The 16,024-nt window shown below is 39.5% G+C and overlaps 1 protein-coding gene across 1 annotated transcript in view; it reads left to right on the top strand.

Annotated features, from left to right (window-relative positions):
* Nucleotides 1-13,361, top strand: part of STAT4 (signal transducer and activator of transcription 4) — a 38,871-nt gene extending 25,510 nt beyond the window's left edge. Inside the window, exons 13-23 of the mRNA XM_008928985.3 lie at nucleotides 78-122; nucleotides 3,342-3,425; nucleotides 3,713-3,811; nucleotides 5,018-5,153; nucleotides 6,491-6,543; nucleotides 7,330-7,424; nucleotides 7,980-8,116; nucleotides 8,560-8,751; nucleotides 10,018-10,084; nucleotides 10,624-10,732; nucleotides 12,846-13,361. Coding sequence (XP_008927233.1) covers nucleotides 78-122; nucleotides 3,342-3,425; nucleotides 3,713-3,811; nucleotides 5,018-5,153; nucleotides 6,491-6,543; nucleotides 7,330-7,424; nucleotides 7,980-8,116; nucleotides 8,560-8,751; nucleotides 10,018-10,084; nucleotides 10,624-10,732; nucleotides 12,846-12,872 — 1,044 coding nt within the window. The 3' untranslated portion in view covers nucleotides 12,873-13,361. The remainder of the gene's footprint in view (nucleotides 1-77; nucleotides 123-3,341; nucleotides 3,426-3,712; nucleotides 3,812-5,017; nucleotides 5,154-6,490; nucleotides 6,544-7,329; nucleotides 7,425-7,979; nucleotides 8,117-8,559; nucleotides 8,752-10,017; nucleotides 10,085-10,623; nucleotides 10,733-12,845) is intronic.
* Nucleotides 13,362-16,024: the final 2,663 nt, after the last annotated feature.

Genomic DNA, 16,024 nt, shown 5'->3' with positions numbered 1-16,024 from the left:
GGTTACAAATTATTTTCTTTATATGTACTTCTGTCTATAATTTCTCTGACACATAAATATTATTTTGTTTTATACAGCAACCCAAAGAAATGAAAACAAGTGCTGGAAGCAAAGGAAATGAGGTTTGTGCATTTATTTTACATGTCGGTTTTGACTACTCTCACAAGTATTTCAGATATGATTTTATTTAAATCAAAGAGTTGTTAGATTTTGAAATATATTCTATTCTTACAGTAAGTACAGGACCCAATTATCATATGCTATTATAAGTATAATGAGAACTGTTCAGAACAACTCATAGAAATTTTAATTATATGCCTTAAATCTGTATATTTTAAAAGTTACAATAGAAAGTAATAAGTAATAATCCAAATATATGCATTCCTCTCTAAGGTCACCTTTTTGGTCATTTACATTTTGAAAAAAAAAAAAAAACAAACTTTTAAAGCTTTTTGTTGAAATAATTTTTTCCTATAGGGAATGGTTCTTTAAATAGCCGATCCGTTGGCCAAGTTCACAGCTAAAGTAAAGGTGTAATTATTTTTGCATCAAAGGAGTTTGCTTGCCTCAGCCAGGACCAAAAGCATGCTCAGTTTACCAGCACTCGTCCCAATCCGGTTGTAGGTTCCCCTCTCGTGGTGACACCGTATATAGCACGTCAGCCCTAACAAAAGGTATCACAAGGGGTTGTTCACTAGCAGAGGAGCTTAAAATCCCTACATCCTTGCCTTGTGGAGAACAGAAGCCACCAATATTAACCTCAGCACTGGTCCTAGCCCAGGACACCGTGCCCCTGCATCCACCTGTAGCACAGAGCCCTCCTTCCATACCTCCAGCATCCCTCACGTGCAGACCACCACCCTCTGCTTCTTCCCCTGCCCAGCTTCTCTCCCCTTCCCCTTCCTCACCACCTTCACAGCTCTGTCCTACGTCCTTCTTTTCAGCTCTGGCTTCTTGCAAACGTAATTCTCCTGAGTGCCCCAGGTGTCACAGACAAAGGCAGAATCTCAGGCAAGAAAGTTACTGCCTTCACCCACTCACCTTCTGCGTTTTTGGGCAGGGGAGAATGCGGGATGTCCTCATCCGGCCACTGGAGGCAGTAGGCAGGGTGAGGAAAGGCAGGAATACACACAAACTCTAGGGTGGCCATGGACCATCACTAAATTTGGCACGGCTATTTAACAGCAAATATCTGCAGATATATCCGTGACTGAAGCAAGAGTCAGAAGCTTGCAGCCAATGAGTCAGTCTCTGCCAATGCTACCAGAACAATTACCATCTCCCAAAGCATCAGATGCTTCTATGAATGCTGGCTATAAAGCTAAACAACCCCTTCACTGGTTTAATGCATTTCCACATCAGCATAACTGTGGGTCAAGTTGTATTGGCAGGTTAAAAAAAATAAAATAAAAAAAATCACTCATATCACAGTCTAAATAGCTGTAGTTATACAAGCAGAACAGTTACTTAAATCAGTCTTTAAGTACAAAGCAAAGGTGTGACCAGCATGGAGAATTTCACCAAAACCTAAAGCAGAAGATACTTGTGCCCATTATACTCAGTGTTTCTGAACTGAGAACTCACAACCAGATTAGCAAGACTGAAACTCAAGGTTTGCCTCCCAGTTACTTTGCAACTTACAAAGTCATTTGCATCAAGACAAGCAAAGGCAAAAATGTAGGTTAAAAAATGTTGGTGCTCTACTTTTGGTAGCATTTTCCTCTCACTTCAACACACTGTGCCTTTAAAACTGTATGAAGCATAGGGCTGTGGAGAATTAGGACAGCTGAGCTGTGACCTGGTTCACTGTTGGTTTCCCCAAACAGAGCTTCTCCTTGGTCAAGTCAGTCTGTGGAGTGATTATTACATGAACATGGTTGGCCTGTACATGAACAAGGGTTGGGTTTTGTTTACTAACAGCAACTATAACAATTTTAAGACTGGGTTTGTTATAGGATGAGTACACTAGAAGTGTATATAACTTGCCTCATTAAAAAAAATTTTAAAAAGTGTAAGTTCTCTAATTTAGATTTGTCCTTTGATGTAGATTTACCTTTTTGCAGAGATGATTTTTCCAGGAGAAAAATTTAAGTTTCTGCAAAATTGTAATAGGGTCGAGGGGGAGGTGTAGGGAAAGAAGTGGAGTTTCACCAACCCTTTTTGACTTTGTGTCAGCAATACAGGTTGAGCTGGATTGATTCTACCTGTATTAAAACATTTGAGCTCATTTGATGGATGAGTGTTCCATGTAAAAGCCTTCAGCTCTAAGCTGGATTTTCCCTCTACAAGGCAGATTCATTATTCAGATGCCTAAGGATCTCCTGTCGTCTCAATCCCTCATTTATTCAGTATCTTTTCTTGCAGTGGCCTGCACATGTCCTGGAGGAGGTGCTCCATAGGAAAGATAAGGCCACGAGGCACTCTGCCAAGGAATAGTTCTATTTTACATTGACTGAAAGCAGAGTATTTCAGTAAATGGAAGCATTTTGATTTGCAGTTTCTTATTTCTTTTTTTTTTTAAAGAAAACTCTGACAAAACAAACACGTGATGGGAAGGGAAAGAAAAACAACAAAGAGAAGAGGAAAAGAACAAAAATATTTTTATACTTTGAGTTCTGGGGATGGAAATGTATTTCGAAAGATATGGTTCCTAAAGGGCAGAGATTTGGATCTTTACACAGCTATGCCAGTTTGTAATCAAAACAAATGCCTGTACTACAAACTTTAATCAACAATGACACAGATTTTTTTTTTTTCCCGTCCAAGGAAGGCTTGGGTTTTTAATACCAGATTTACTTAGGATTAATGATTTAGACCTCTACTCCTTCAACTAGTATCATCTAAGTACACACAACAAACCTGTGTTCTTGAATGAAGGCCTACTTGTCATTAAAGATGTGGGGGTTTGTTTTGTTTTCAGTTTGTTTCTCCTTGAAGTTTGATATCTCTGTTTCAAGTAGAATTGTCAATCACTAAAGAAACTTTAGGAAAAGGAAAGCTGGAGACAATCTCTATCAGACACACAAAATTATCTTTTAATTTTTTGTGTGTAAATCTGCGTTTTAAAATACCATTTTAGAAAAAGTTAAAAGTGTAAAGGTATTGCTTTAACAGTATTAAGGGTTTTTTTTTAGATTCATCAGGAAAAAAACCCTCAGACTTCTGGACTAATGTCAGAGTTTAACAAAAAAAATTATTTCCTTCACTTCCTGCTTTTCCTGTTCTACTGATATCTTTGATATGTGTTTTCTTTCCAAGGGTAATCTCAGCAATTGGATCACTAAAACAGTGTTAAATGCCAACTGTGTACTCACAGTTCTATAACCTCCTTACTCCCTCAGGGCCCTCACATGGTGACCGAGGAACTGCACTCCATCAGCTTTGAAACACAGGTCTGCCTGTACGGATTGACTATAAATTTGGAAGTGAGTATTCTAGACAGATTTTCTGGGGCAAGAATAAAAGGCATTTTCCAGCACTTTGTAGAAGAACAACCACACTGGGCCAGACCACAGGTCTGTCTGTTCTAGATGTATCTCCAGCAGTAGCCACAGGCAGATGCAAGACTTCCAGAACTTCTGGAAAAGAAGTGTAAGCTTTGGGGAGGAAGAGGGGGCTAAAAAAAATAAAAAAAATTAAAAAATCAAAGCACAACACAGTATTAACACTTTTCTCAGCAGCATTTACATACTGCATTCATTCTTTCCCCCAGACCAGCTCTTTGCCTGTGGTGATGATTTCCAATGTCAGCCAACTGCCCAACGCGTGGGCTTCTATTATTTGGTACAATCTGTCAACCAATGATCCTCAGGTAGGTCTTCAGTATTTAAGTACTGACTTTCTGCCTTTTCACAGTTGAATTATTTGGTTACTAAATACATTAATTATAAAAGATACGTATTTCCCTCTTAAACTGGTCTTATTTTCTTCACATACACTGTTATCAACATCACACTTTAATGCTGTTCTCTTTATCTTTTTTCCCCCGCTTGGATATAAAACCAAATGCACCCTTAGCTTTCCTTTTTGTATGCTAAAGTAGTAGTTCTTAAACTAAGGAAAGGTGACAGCCCTTCTCCACAACTTCTCTAAGTTTCAATTTATCTCTTTTGGGTGCAGATGATCAAAATTAGACCTGTTAAAAATAATCCTACTAGTACAATTCAAAACCATCAAAGTAAGCATATGGGTGGGTCTGTAGTGTACTTAAGTGCTGCTTTCCCTCATGCATTTTATAGGGTTTGTTATTTCTGTGGAGAAGATTATAAATGTTAAGTAGCAACTTCTAGTGGCTGTAACCCTGAGCAAAAGCAGAATCATTCTTTCTTTCTCAGTCTCCATCTGTCTCAGCACATATTTTAGATTCAGTCACTGTACTTGCAGATTGTAGAACAGTGCTGTCAATAGCTCTGAGGCTTTCAGTCAGGGATTAGTGGCAGTCACACAGATGTTTGGAGGAGGGAAAGGGTCAAACAGTTTACCTTGGAGAGGGACTGAGAATGATGGCAGGCTGGACTGCATTATCACTCTGTGATACTGCAGAGAGTTTTTGCACAGTCTTCAGTGTGTTCATTAAGCACACAGTCCAGAAAACAAATAAAAAACTAAGATAAGCCAGATGATTCAATTACATATCTCTATATCAGTATGTAACAGTTTAAGGTTTCCATGTACCAAACACTGAAATATAGTGAGAACATCTACATCTTTTGACAGGACTTAAGAATATTTTCATTGTCCATACACATGACACTACCAGAAGCACAACAAGGTATTTTATCACTGAAGATGCACACAAGGACTCCCACCCTACAGCTCTGCTCGGGCACCTGAGTGGATTTTGCTGGAAGGCTGTGGGTGGGAGGGCCCTCACATATTTGCCTCGATGTTTCCCACACGGACAGAGCTCACTTTCAACACTTCCAGATTCTGCTGAAGTACCTGCAGCCTCCTTTTATAGCCTGCAATGTATTTCACGGTTGCTAACTGTCTAAACAAAGCACTAATTCTGTTGCAGAATTTGTCTTTCTTCAACAACCCCCCTGCTGCCACTTTAAGCCAGCTCTTAGAAGTACTGAGCTGGCAATTTTCATCATACGTCGGTCGTGGACTCAATTCTGAACAGCTCAACATGCTGGCAGAGAAACTTATGGGTAAGTGTGTAGAAATACACAGATTTTGTTTGCCTTTTGGCTCTTATATTTGATAGTTACAGGTAATGACTTTAAGCCCTTGTTATGGTTTAACCCCAGCTGGCAACTAAGCCCCACACAGCCACTTACTCACTCACCCACAGTGGGATGGGGAGAGAACTGAAAGAGTGAGAAAACTCAAGGGTCAAGGTAAGACAGTTTAACAGGTAAAGCAAAAGCCACATGTGAATGCAAGGCAAAACAAGGAATTAATTCACTACTTCCCATCAGCAGGCAGGTGTTCAATTTGGAAATCCGGGCTGGATCCACCTCACATAACAGTTACTTGGGAAGACAGATGCCATCACCCCAAAGATCCCCTCCTTTCTCCTTCTTCTCCCCTAGTTTACTTGCTGAGCATGTCACCATATGGTGCAGAATATTCTTTTTGACCAGTTAGGATCAGCTGTCCTAGCTGTGTTCTCTCCCCACTTCTTGGCACTCCCAGCCTACTCACTGGTGGGGTGAGAAGCAGAAAAGGCCTTGGTTCTGTGTAAGCACTGCTCAGCAAGAACTAAAACATCCCTGTACAACCAACACTGTTTCCAGCACAAATCCAAAACACACTAGCTACTGTGAAGAAAATGAACTCTACCCCAGCCAAAACCAGCATGGCATGACCTCCAGTTCCAGAGCTGATGTCAAAAATGTCACAGCAACATTTTTTTCTTTAAAGAAAGGAGGTGTCAGCTTATTCTTATGACAAAGTAATTCAACTTTTGAACTTGCAGGCTGTAAAAAGGGCATCAAAATCACACTGAACTGTGATGTTATTTTGCAATAGATAATTACTTGGTAAGGAAGCATCTGAAACCAAAAGGAAGTATATTTTTGCTTGCTTATAAGGTTTGGTTTTTGTTTCATTTTAAGTATCTGGCCCTGTGGGTCTCTTTACATCTGGGACCCATCCTTCACTGGTGTCAGCACAGCAAAGAGGCCCTGTAACCTCAGCAAGATGAACTATTGAATACCCTGATCCAGCTGTCCCACAGAAGGAGCAGGCCTGAGGGAAAGCTGAGAAATAACATTCAGGCCAAAAACTGAAAATGAGCATGTAGTGTTGCAGACACCAAGTCCCAGAGCATTTTAGGCAAATATTCCCTAAACTACTATTATCAGCTGCTTCAAAAGGAGGCACTAAAACTGCCCCTTAGGATGCCCCTCTCCAAGTCCGGATGTACAGTACTTCCCACACACCCCACCCAACTATGCAGATATCAAGATATATCTATTTCAAAACTTCAGGAAGAATACATGCACCATTTGTCCTTTTTTTTTTTGTTTTTTTTTTCTTTCAGGACAACAAGTCAGTTACAATGATTATCAACTATCCTGGGCAAAGTTCTGCAAGGTACAGTTCCAAAAGTAAAACTGGATTCTCATTTCCCTTAACACCCACACATGTGCCTAACTCTGTTTCCCTGATGTTACTGGTAAGATCACCACTTGCCACACATGGGACTTGCTCAGCACAATCACACCCCCTGTAAAAATTTAACTAGGAAAACAACAATTCCAGAAGTTTAAAGCTTGGGATAGGAGATCTACTTAGTTATATTGCTACAGATATCAGAAACTGCCATTACAGTGTGCCCTATGTATTTCTGTAAATGATCAATAGATTGTGTTATCAGAGCATGCAATACGTTTTTCATAAAGCACAAGTAATTTTTTTTTATATGCTCAGTTGTGACCTAAATTATTTGAAGACAGTCAATATATGCAATAACTTTGATGAGGATATTACTGCTAAAGAAGGATAAACCCATTTTATTCATGTTAATTACATTATTTAAACAAACACAGAACACTGAAAGAATTTCAACTTTCTCATAGTCATTTCACTCAAAATGTCATTTCCTAACCAGGAAGAAACAACAAATGTGATTTTTTTTTTTCATTGAAAAATGAGATTCTTCCAGCACATATTAAAAATCTGTTGGTTTTATGTCAGGCTGACAGAGAGATGTTACTCAAAACCGCAGTTGAAATTGTCATTCTGACTTGAACAAACCAGCTTATTCTTGAGAAACTGAGATTGCTATGTCACACAGATGTCGGGTAACAACACTCTCACAATTTTCTTCTTGTGTGTGTCTGTTTTGTTTGTGTTTTGTGGTTGTTTTTTAACCATTAGGAACATCTGCCTGGAAAGTCTTTTACCTTTTGGGTTTGGCTCGAAGCCATTTTGGACTTAATTAAGAAACACATTCTTCCTCTCTGGATTGATGGGTGAGCAACAAGGAAACTGCTGTATATTTATTGGTCTCTCTCTATTTTGTCCTTTACTAATCTCAGTCTTAGCTGTGCAGAAGAGAGTTTGCAATGAGTTTAACACTTCTGTCTCCCTTCTATTTATACCTTCTGACAAGTTTTGCCAAAGAGGAACAACACCGAATCTCTTAGAAACACAGGTTTAAATCTATTCTTCTGTTCCTTCTATACAGTCAAGTACTGTGGATAGATTTCAACAGGCTTCATAGTACTTTGAGCTCAATCTCATATTCCACATGTAAATCACATGAAGCTTTGGTCATAGTCTCAAGGCCTTATAAAGCTTTTATAATCAGGTTTTGGACAGCTATATAAAGTCTGGCCAGATCAAGGCTGGCTAGAGTTCTGGCTAGAGTCTGGTGAAAGGTATCCCTGTCCATGGCACAGGGGTTGGAACTACATGATCTTTAAGGTCCCTTCCAACCTCAGCCCTTCTATGATTCTATGTATCACACAGATCAAAGTCTGTATTTTTTTCCAAAAGTAAACCCATGATTCCCTGTTACACTACAGGTACATTATGGGATTTGTAAGCAAAGAGAAGGAACGAATTCTGCTCAAAGACAAGACACCGGGAACATTTTTATTAAGGTTTAGTGAGAGCAATCTGGGTGGAATTACCTTTACTTGGGTGGATCAACTAGAAAATGGTAAGTATAATTAAGAAAAAGGGAAAAAAATCCACAACAAAAAAAAAAAACCAACCCAGAAGACCAAACGAAAACTAATTCAAACTCTGCAATATACCTGTAATATAGGAATTAAGTTTTTTTCTGGTTTGAAAGTAAAATTCTTGTGTATGGTAAAATTCTAAGTATGGTTTTGGGCATGATAAAAGCATCATATTTTCTCAAACACAAACCAAAACTCTGACGGTCTACCCCTCAGTTCTTCATATGAACTAAGCTCTTTACTGCAGGCTTTAAATTTGTTCCCTCACGTGCAGAAATTATATATTGGAAGATACTGACATTGGTAAGAATAGGTAAAACCCATGCAAGTGCAAACTTCAAAAGAAAGGCAAAAATGTGTTCCAACTGCAGACGTTGATCTGTTAATTATCGGCGGTTACGGTGCCTTTGTGTTTTTACAGGAGATGTAACATTCCATTCGGTGGAACCCTACAACAAAGGTCGCTTATCTGCCCTGCCTTTTGCCGACATACTGCGCGATTACAAAGTTATTATGGCAGACAACGTTCCTGAAAACCCTCTGAAGTATCTGTATCCAGACATTCCCAAAGATAAGGCCTTTGGCAAACACTACAGCTGTCAGCCAAATGAAGGTTGGGCTCCACTTCTCTATTTACCCCTTCCTGCAAAGCAGCTGCAGAGTCAAGAGGCAATTTGAGCAATGTGAGGAGAAGAGGAAGAGAACAAATTAAGATGCCTCATTTAATAGTCACTTCAAGACAACTGTTTTAACATTTGTCTATCATTTAGACAGCTTCATTTTGCAAATATATACCTGGTCTTCGAGGTTACAGTAGAGGTGATGACAACAATATTTAAAAGAAGCTAAGAAACAGATCTTAGGGTAGATAGAGACAAAAAATTAGGGTTTTTTTTCCGGTGCATTACAAAATTCATTGCTCAGGTGTTCAAAGGAGAGGAAATTGAAAAGTCATTCTGCTTACTGTCTTCACAGTTGTGTTATACTGTGTCATGCTGTCTCTTTAATTTCAAGAAAATTCTGTATATTCCAAACAGCTTGGAAGACCAACTTTAGTCCATTTCATTCAGTGGAACTATACAACAAAGGTCATTTATTTGCACTGCCTTTTGCAGATATACTGCACAATTACAAAGTTATTATGGCAGACAACGTTCCTGAAAACCCCTGGCAACTGCACTGGAAAATGCAAAAAGGCTAGACAAGAATGCTTCAAATACATTCTGGCCCACGCTCTTTCTTTGTCCAAGTTACAAGTCAGATAATTCTTAGATCAAACTCATTATCTCTCAAAAAATCCCTCAAACCCATAATTTTTAATAGATAATATACATTCTTCTGGACTTTCAGTATCAAAGGTTACAATTCCATTTGAACTCAAATTCCTACACAACTCAAAAATATTTGGAGGCTACAATTTTTTCCCCCTTCATTTTAATTCAGTGGACTTTGCCTAATGCTCTAATTGTCTAAAATTTTGTGTATATGCTTCATTTCATGCAAAAGACATTGTTGAAGCTGTATCTGTAGAGATAGAGCTCCACACAAGCATTTGCAGAATCAAAATCTAGAGGCTCAGAGTAAGAAGCTTACAGAGTTACTTTACATTTGCTTTTCAAGGCCTAACGAGATCTTTCATCAGTTGTGGTATCATGTTCTGAGATGGTGATTCATATCAAGGTAGCACAGACAATTATGTGACTAAGACCTGAAGTCAAGGACTAATCTCAGGAATTCCCCTCACTTTAATGGCTGTTTACTTATGCAGAAGCAGGGACTTTTCAATTTATTATGGTCTACAGCCTTTAAGGCAAATAATCAATTTCGAATAAATAATAAAATTACAAGATAATACTTAACTTCTCAATATTTATTTTAGTCTCAAAGCCCTCAGATGGAGGAGTCAAAGGTTATGTTCCTTCTGTATTTATCCCAGTCTCCAAAATGTAAGTATCCTTACAGATGTATTACAGTTCAACTGCTACTTTTATTTAATTTACATCCAATTTCAGTTTTCCCTGCCTCCCTTCCCCAAACTATTTGAGAATAGTTTGACATAGAAATACATAGTGTGTTTTTATTTGGCCAAGGACTGCTAAACACAAGAAAGGGAAGTAAAGAACTTCACCTGTACAGTGCTTTTCCCATTTATGCAACAAAACATCTCTAAAAATTGAATACAGATTTTATGGTACTCTGATCTACTTATCTTTCACTGTCTCCTTTTCCTCTCCAGCAGCTGATATTAGGGACAAGGGGGAAAAGGATAAACCTGACTCTATCTCCTACAATTTTAAGTGTAAAGCAGGTTGTTGGCATATGCTTACAGAGCCACCAGCAAGCCCAAGTACAGGCCTAACTAAGTGGAAAAAAAAAAAAACATTCACCATACTCCACTGATATGCATGAAGGTAAAGGGATTATTTACCTAAAATTATTTTTTTATGTTTTGTTTTTGCTTGTTTGTCTTTTTTTTTTTTTTTAGCCTAAATGATTCTACAGAACCACATTCTCCATCAGATCTTCTCCCAATGTCCCCAAGCGTTTATGCTGTGCTGAGAGAACACCTGAGCCCCACAGCCATTGAAACTGCCGTAAGTCGCAAACTTTTCCATTCCTAAGTTAATACTAAGCAAACAGGATACGTAGGAGCAGAGATGCTGGTTATAAAAAGGCTGCTTGTACAACGACAAAAGAATCACAGCTCTTTCATCACTTGCTGTATTACTCTGAAACAATGGTGCAGACGTTTCCTATTGTAAATGGTAGGGGATACTGCAAATATCTTGGAAGCCCTGTGTTGCATGGAACTGCCTGACACGCTGGCCAATGAACCCTGAATGTCATAACACAAAGATCCCAGAGTTCCTGCACGAACAAAGACTTTGCACTAACAAATACATGACAGTTGTATTAATTCTGTAAATAGCAAAAAGGCCTGGGCTTGCTCAGAGGAGCTGCACAAGGAACATAAAAATCTTCAGTTCAGAAAACTTGCGTAAGTTTTTCAAACCATGTGTTTTTAAATGGGGTACCAAGGTGCAAAATTAAAAGCAAATAAAACTAATATTAACTAAGTATAGAGAAAGATTGGGAAAATACTCTATGAACATAATATTTTAAAAATTTCCTCCTTTACTTACTGATTAAAAATTTTGTTCTGAATCATCATGGCTTAGAGTCCTTAGAGCACTGATGTATACTCAGCTGGGGATTTGCCCAGTACACTTCTCTCAGGAAACACAGCAGTGGTTTGGGCTTTAGCAGCTTTAAAAGAAAATTTCCTTTTTTAATAGTAGCTCTTCGTTTTCTGAATGCTCAATGATTTATGATCTTAAAATAGTTATGTATTTAAAAGCCTGCTAACTCCCTGTCAAATGTACCTGTAAAACACTCCTCCTCACCCACAAACAGAACAAAACTAAACCAGAATCGTGACTGTTGATGACCGGAAGCACAGTTAAGCTTTATATACAAATAGATGAGTTCTTTAATATACATCAAGCTGATGATCTGTTCAAGAGCAAAATATCTTCTTTTTCTTCTTCACTTTTTTCTCTGATAGCACTTGTGACAAACTAGTTTTTCAGCTGAAAATGAAACAACCAGCCTGAACTAAAATTCTAGGTTCTAACCTACTACACCTGAACCAAGACCTGTCCTCACTCATTTCTATGTTGGCTTATACAAATGAAAACAGTTCTGACCTTCTAAAACTGCACTCATGAACTACGTACAACTTTGTGTTTCCCAGAGTTTTGGCAGTATAAAATATTTGGCTTCACTTTCGTTTAACATCAGCCTCCAAACATTTGCTTTCTTCTAGCACGCACAGTAAACCTCAAAACAGCTCTGTTCAGAGCTCCAAAACAATGACCATTGCCGTCTTTTAGAGTCTTCACTGAACAAAAAGAACGTGTTTGGTGGCAAACTGGAAGAGTTAAATACAGTCACATTGTGTTTTTTAGAAGTACTAAGACAAGTGGTTCAGTACTGCTAGAGAGCAGGTGATATTTCTGTAGGATCTTACTAGGAAATGTTTTCAAATTCTGCCAGAAATTGAATGAGAAAAATAGTTTTAGAAGATTTTTAAAGAATTCCTTCCTTTTTCGATTCTATTTGCCTTGCTAAACAGAAACAAGGAAAATATGGAGGTTTTTTCTTTATCACCCCAAATTCACACAACAATCTATCCTGTGAAGAGCTGGCTAAGTACAGTAAGCATGCAATCTGCATTATTAAAGCAATACTTTTCCTCCAATGCCAATAAAAAACACTGTGTGAGATACAGAACACAAGAGTGAAACCTGCAGCAGGACAAAATATCCTACAACTCAGTAACTCAGTAAGATATACTTTCTGCAGTCTTGCTGCATTCCCTTCTATTTCCCCCTCTCCAGATTCCCTGACCCATCGGAAAAAAAGACTCCAGGAAGAGCCCTGCTACACATATCCATAGGCTACAAGAACCACAAGAGTTCATATAAAAATAAATAGGTTTATTGTCACTGTTTCCCACGGAGTGTTTTCTAATGAGTGTTCCTATAATCTGTGAAGAACTAGAAACAGGATCCTCAGATTCTTATCAGTTTGTATTACAAAGTGACACTGTAGTTACCTTGAGCCAGAGACAGTTTTATCTGCTGTTACTTTTGAATGAACAGCTGCAAGTGCCATGAGATTAATCTTTTCCTTCTTTTCTTCTAGCTGAGTTCTCCTTACTCAACTGACTGAAGTTCACATACTGGAAAAATCAGTAATCATGTGAACACTGGATGGGTTAAAGATGCCTTAATTTTTTTACAATCATCTTTGTAAATCAGCTTTTCCTGGAAACCATCATGTTATTCTTAGGCCTCTTTCTGTTATCAATCAATATGTAAACAAGGAATTTTCTCCCTAGGGATTCAAATAGCTTTCTGCAAGTCAGATTTGCTGTTCTCAGTGATAAAAAGGCCAAATCCTTTCTAATTTGGAAGTCATTTGACTGCAGTGAGGTCCCAGCAGAGATAAATTTTACTTGCAGAATTAACTAACATTCGTAGAATTGCTGTAAATATGAGAATATAAGAACAAAACGTTTTGCTTCTAAAAACAGCACAGAAAGATAACTAAAGACTTTAATGTGTTTGAAAAAATTAGGATTTATTATGTTAAATACTTATTGTTTAATTGTAATCTTGCACAACACTGGTTTAGATTCTATTTCAAAGCAAAGATTCTCATTCCCCTGAGTTTAAATGTCCCAGAGGTGTCTGGGACATTTTTCTCCAAAGAAGTACCTTCAGCATAGATTTTTATCTGACACCACAGCAAAAGTTGTGAAAGACAGGTAAGCATGGCTGGGAAGAGAAGGGAGTTCTGGAAAGGAAGCAGACACAAAATTTGTGGTGTCAAAAAGGCTGTCTCCGATTTGCCACTGGAAGACAGAGTTAGTAAAACTTTCTCCCTCACAAAATAGTTGCAGGAGTAAATCTGTTTGGGCAAGGAGCACTCAGATACTACAGCACATACTATCAGAAAGTCTAGAAATAAAAAAAGTCCTGACCAGTTGCAGTCTGGATACTAACTGATAAATGCCAACTGGGAAGCACAGTTTTAAAAACTGAGGAGCTGCAGCATTTGCCAACCACTGGGAAAATTGTGCTGCATGGCAGATTATTACATGTCTGTCAGAGGCTCATTTAATAAACAGAATAGCTAGCTTGGTCTTGTCAGCTTTTTTTGCTCTCAGTATTCTCCCTAAAACCTGTGTTAATAGAATAATAAAGAAGCAATTCCAAGGAGACATATACTGGCTCAATCAAGCTTTAAGTCTTATCCACAGAATACATGGTTAATGCATGCAAAGTTCTCACAATACAAACCCTTGAACGTTTGCACCTTACTGTTTTCTTGAGCAGGTACACATTAGATATCTGAGATGAAAACATAACCTCCTTGAATCAGTAAGACATGCATTTTACTTTCATTTCTCCTTTTTTACTCACTCCTTTCACCCGTACCATTTATGTCAGTTGAAAACAAGTGAACGGAAACAGAGTAATGAGCTATTTCTGTGATACAAGGGAATAGATTTCAAAAAAAAACAAACACATCTCTGTTCATTGACCTGAGTGATTTAAAGTGAGCTGCACGTAAGTCATTTTCTCTCAGAAAGCATCATGTATAAATAATTTTACAAAACAACAAGAGCAATTCTGTACATAGTTTGGTAACATCTGTAACTTATATAACCAGCATGAATAAAAACAGATTTTGGCTTCAAGTTGCATACCTGGACCTCTGTGGAATTTTTTTCAAGGCCCACAGAAACAGTCTTGCTGCCTTTTTGTTGATCTCAAGTCCGGACTACAAGCAGTAACACAGGTTTCTAGAGCAGCAAACATAACTTCACCTCGCATCAGCTACTGCATGCCTTTTCATTCTAAGCTCTTCTCACAATCTTAATATAAACTAAATGGGGATGCCCTATATTTTTGACCTCATGAGAAGTACTGTAAAAAGGGACCAGACATAACACGTGAAGCAGTCTCGTCTCCTCTCCCCTTCCTCCCTGCTCCCCGAGCAATGCAACCCTTCAAGACTCTCAGCTATTAACTTCAGCATGATATAATTGGTGTTACTGAGCAGCATTGTGGATCAGGTTTTCGCATTACGGTTTCTACTATTGCTTTAAAACAGATTTTGCAAGGGGTAGGTTTAACATGTCAGTGAAAGGCATGTGACTTAAATCATTTTACTGCTTTAAAAGAACACTGGAGTAGTTTACTGTAAGATAAATATATATAGCCCAAGTCTCCTTCCGCTAAAAAAAGGGAGTATTTTATCCTTATGCCACTACAAGTAAGAATAGGGTTCTCTAGTAAAATGATGGGGAAGGGAGCAAACACACAAAGGGGTGTCTCAGACACTGCCAGAAGAAACAAAACATCCACTTTTAAGTACTTTTACTAACTGTGCTTACGCTTCCGCTGTGTTTTGCAGCAGCAAATTAAAAAATAACATGGCTGTTGTGTGCTTTGCGCCTTGGTGCATCACTTTGACGATACTAATTAAAAAAAAACAAAAAAAAGTGAAAACTGTCAGTTACCTTCTGCTACAGCTTTTATTTACAGCCGTGTTTATATATCCACTGCTCTGTGGCATTTCATGCCCCAAAGTTTACCAAACAGACCTTCTATTTCCTTGTTTCTTTCACGGAGTAACAACTGCCCCCTCCACCTGAGGAAGGGGCGGGGACACAAAGGACACCGAAACAGATCCGAGTACCCTGGAGACCCGCACCAAAGCCTGGACTTTATTATCCCGATCTTTGCTGACACTTCACAAAGGAGACAAAACCCACCCAGACCGTGTGCGCCCAAAGCAGCAGCAGCGTCGCTATTCCTGTTCACTATTCCTGTTCGCTGTTCTATTCCTAGCGACTAGCACTGGAAAGAGAAGCGGGATGAAGGAATGGGAAGGGCGACAACGCTGATCCGCCCGAAGCGGCATTCTCAGTGTCCTGGAGGGCGATGCGGGTCGCAGTGCATGGACCGACACCCGCGGCTGTGCGTGTGCGCGTCCCCGGCCCTGGCTGCCCTTCCTTCCCCCAGCACGGCCCGTTTCGGTTTCGCTTTCCCCTTCCCCTCAGCCGGGGCCGCTCCAGCGGCTTTCCCAGAAATCACGCGGAGCGGCTGTTCCCTCGGGGGCCCTCCTCCTGCCGCCGCCGGCGTCTGCGGCACTGCCGGCCGTGCGGGCGTCCCGAGGCGCCGGAGCCGGCACGGCGGGCACTGCGGGCCGGAGCCGGAAGGGCTCCGGGAGCCGACCGAGAGGTGAGGGGAGCTGCCTTCGGACGGGCGGTACCCGGCGCCCTCGGGGGACGGCGCGGTGAATGCCCGGTG

The sequence above is a fragment of the Manacus vitellinus genome, unplaced genomic scaffold, assembly GCF_001715985.3.
Source record: "Manacus vitellinus isolate BGI_N305 unplaced genomic scaffold, ASM171598v3 scaffold_20_pilon, whole genome shotgun sequence".
Taxonomy (NCBI): domain Eukaryota; kingdom Metazoa; phylum Chordata; class Aves; order Passeriformes; family Pipridae; genus Manacus; species Manacus vitellinus.
This window is presented reverse-complemented; position numbering and strand designations above follow the sequence as displayed.